This window comes from Trachemys scripta, chromosome 19, assembly GCF_013100865.1.
Source record: "Trachemys scripta elegans isolate TJP31775 chromosome 19, CAS_Tse_1.0, whole genome shotgun sequence".
NCBI lineage: Eukaryota > Metazoa > Chordata > Testudines > Emydidae > Trachemys > Trachemys scripta.
This window is the reverse complement of record NC_048316.1, coordinates 21370505-21373730: the sequence shown is the minus strand read 5'-3', so window position 1 is coordinate 21373730 and position 3226 is coordinate 21370505. Positions and strand designations below refer to the sequence as shown.

Genomic DNA, 3226 nt, shown 5'->3' with positions numbered 1-3226 from the left:
CCCCTTCTCTGCCTCTTCCCCCAATGCCCCGCCCCTTCTCCACATCCTCCCCCAAGTCCCCTCCCGCTGTGCCTCTTTCCCCAAGGCCCTGCCCTTTTCCCACCTCCTCCCCCAAGCCCCGCTTCTTCTCCACCTCCTCCTCCAAGCCCTACCCCTTCTCCGCCTCTTCCCCCAAGCCCCCGCCCCTTCTCCGCCTCCTCCCCAAGCCCCACCCCTTCTCCGCCTCTTCCCCCAAGGCCCTGCCCCTTCTCCGCCTCTTCCCCCAAGCCCTGCCCCTTCTCCGCCTCCTCCCCAAGCCCCGCCCCTTCTCTGCCTCTTCCCCCAATGCCCCGCCCCTTCTCCACATCCTCCCCCAAGTCCCCTCCCGCTGTGCCTCTTTCCCCAAGGCCCTGCCCTTTTCTCACCTCCTCCCCCCAAGCCCCTCCCCCTGCCCTGCCTCTTCCCCCCCCCCCCCCGATTTTAAAAAATAGGGGGGGGGGGCTTGTCAAATGGCACCAGGCTACACAAGCCAAAACCCAGACTGTCTGGGGGAAAACTGGCTGGGTGGCAGCCCTAGGGGAAAGACTTACTGCTCGCAGTACTGGCCAGTGTAGCCGGGCTCGCAGGCCGAGCAGCGATAGCCGCCCGCCCCCAGGCTCTCACACGTCCGCGAGAACCTGCAGGGAGAGAGAGACCTGAGCGCCCGACCAGGAACAGCACCCACACCCACCCCAGGAACAGTGCCCCCTGCCTCCACCACCCTGGAACCACTGCAGGAACAGCGCCCCACCCCTGCTCAGCTGCCCCGGGAACAACAACCCCTGCCCCCGCGAAACCATTCCGGGAACAGCGCCCCCCTCCCACCTCCACTGAGCCACCCCGGGAACAGCGCCCTCTGCCTCCGCCACACCGGAACCACCACAGGAACAGAGCCCTGCCTCTGCTCAGCCGCCCCGGGAACAGTGCCTCCTGCCNCCACCACAGGAACAGAGCCCTGCCTCTGCTCAGCCGCCCCGGGAACAGTGCCTCCTGCCCCCTGCCCCCTGCCCTAGGAAGAGCGGCCTTGTCCCTGCTGTATATCCCTCAAGCTATCAGACACACAAGGTTGAGTGAACCACAGAGCCCTCAGGATCATCCCCAGGACAGACTCTCAGGGGCCCTGCCAAGAAACACTGGCTGGCAGCAGCAGTAGGGCTGGTGCTGAGACGCCAACAGACCTGGCTGGCAATAGGGCAGCCAGCAGCTGGCACCTCCTCTATACATCCTCGCTCCACCTCCACCTCTGCCCTGCCCAGGCCAGGCCTGGCCCCTTGCTGGCAGGGGCTGAGCCCCAGTGTTAACACCCAGAGATGGAGATGCCACGTGTGTGTGTGTGTGAGGGGTTGACCTCAGTCATGTTAACCCCACATGTGCCATGGGCTGCTACATTCTAACCCCCAACCCCATCCGCTGGCGTCAGCTACTCACTGGTTCTCAGGCTCGGAGAGTGGGCAGGCGCAAGGCTGGCAGTCCTCGGGGGTCCCGGCGGTGGCGTCACCGTAGTAGCCAGGGGCACACTGGTCGCAGAACTCCCCGGCCGCGTTGTGTAAGCAGTTCTGGGAAGAGGGACAGAGTTCACAGCGCTGTGTGCATCAGGGCTAGCTACACACCCAGCCACTGGGGGAGGAGGGGTCATAGCAAGGGGCTTGCCCTGGGGCAGAGTCCTCCTCTAGGGTGGGGCAGGAGGCAGGGAGTAGATGGGGATCCTCCCTGAGTCACAGAGTGCAAGCCCAGGAAGCCAGGGGCTCTGGCCCAGCGCAGGTAGGTCCAGGGAGACCAGAGGGAGTCTCAGCCCTTCTCTCAGCCCACGTTGGGGCATCCACCTGGCCTATGGCAGTGACCAGGGGGACCCCAGAAGGAATAAGAGTGTCTGCTTCTGTGAGGCGGGGTGGAAAGGCTGCTCCAGCCGGCGGGCAGGCCCCGGGGGGCACCACGCTGGTCACTCACCGAGCAGGCCCCCGTCTCTGGGTGACAGGAGTCCGAGTGGCCATTGCACTCACACAGCTCGCAGTGCCCGAGGTACAGGCCACCTCCCGTGCGAGTGTAGCCAGCAGCACAGTCCTGCAGGGGAGAGAGACAGCGTCACCCTGCAATACAGCCGGCCGGGGCCTCGCCCCCAGAGCAGGCACAGCTGCCAGGCCCCAAGCCAGGGGATGTGGGTCGGCAAAAGGCCCCCTCACCTGGCAGGAGAGGCCTCGGTACCCAGGCGGGCAGCGGCACTCCTCCACCTCCAGTGCCCGTGGCAGGCTGCTGTAGGTGGGCACAGCGGTCTCCATGCTGACACCAGCAATGCTGGCCGACACCATGTCAGTGGAGTAGGTGGCACGGATGAGGATCTCGTCCAGGTCGGCCAGCGCCATCATCAGGTGCTCCCGGGTGGCATGCTGCCCGTCGGGCCGCTTCCAGTATTGCTGTGGGGGAGAGGAGCAGAGTCACGCCTGGCCAGAAGCCCACCGAGCTCTGAGGCAAGGGCAGCGGGGCCACCCAGCAGGGAAGCCCATGTGCTGGCACCACGGACCTTGGCTCAGCCAGGCTGCCTTGGATTCATGCAGCAGGGGCTGGAGGGGGCTCTGGGCAGAGACTCCGCCATGGCACGAATGGAGACTGAACCTAGCTCAGACAAGAGACCAGCCCCATGGAGCCGGAGGGCATCCCAGCCCAGCCCCTCGGGACATGCCCCCTCCTGGCACAGGCGGGTGGGTGGGCTTGACATGAGGGTGCCAGTGGCTTCAGTCCAGAGGAGCCCAGGAGCCCCACTGCACCTTCCCCAGGCCCAGGGACCCGTCAGTGGATCGCTGAACCCAGTGCTCATAGGGCAGGGGGCTCCAACCGGAGAGGAGGGGTGTACTGGGAGAGGGGGCAGGGGGACAATGTCGGGAGGCGAGGGGGTGAGGTGGTACATTCCAGTGGGGCAAGGTCGAGGGTGGTATGATGCTAGTGAGGAGAAGGCGGGAGTGGGGGCAAGGCAAGAGTGGGGTGAGGTGAGGTGGGGGCAGGCGCAGTACAATGACGGAGAGGCAGGGTCGGGTTGGAGATGAGGCAGGGGCGAGGGCAAGGCAGGGCTGATCAGGGGTGGGGGCAGGGGCGGAGGCAAGGTGGGGATGGGTTTGGGGCAGGGCTGAGGTGGGGCCGAGGCAGGTGCTGGGTCGGGGGGACTAGCATGCCAGAGAGGCCTTATTGACCTCTCAAGATCGGAAGAGGTCAATAA

General features: G+C 65.8%; 1 protein-coding gene across 1 annotated transcript in view; it reads right to left on the bottom strand.

Moving 5' to 3' along the window:
• The window catches only part of HSPG2 (heparan sulfate proteoglycan 2), a gene marked incomplete in the record, with an annotated part of 174537 nt that overhangs the window by 67327 nt on the left and 103984 nt on the right, over positions 1–3226 (bottom strand). Inside the window, 4 exon segments of the mRNA XM_034753680.1 lie at positions 570–656; positions 1447–1574; positions 1966–2079; positions 2199–2429. Of these exon segments, the coding sequence (XP_034609571.1) occupies positions 570–656; positions 1447–1574; positions 1966–2079; positions 2199–2429 (560 nt within the window).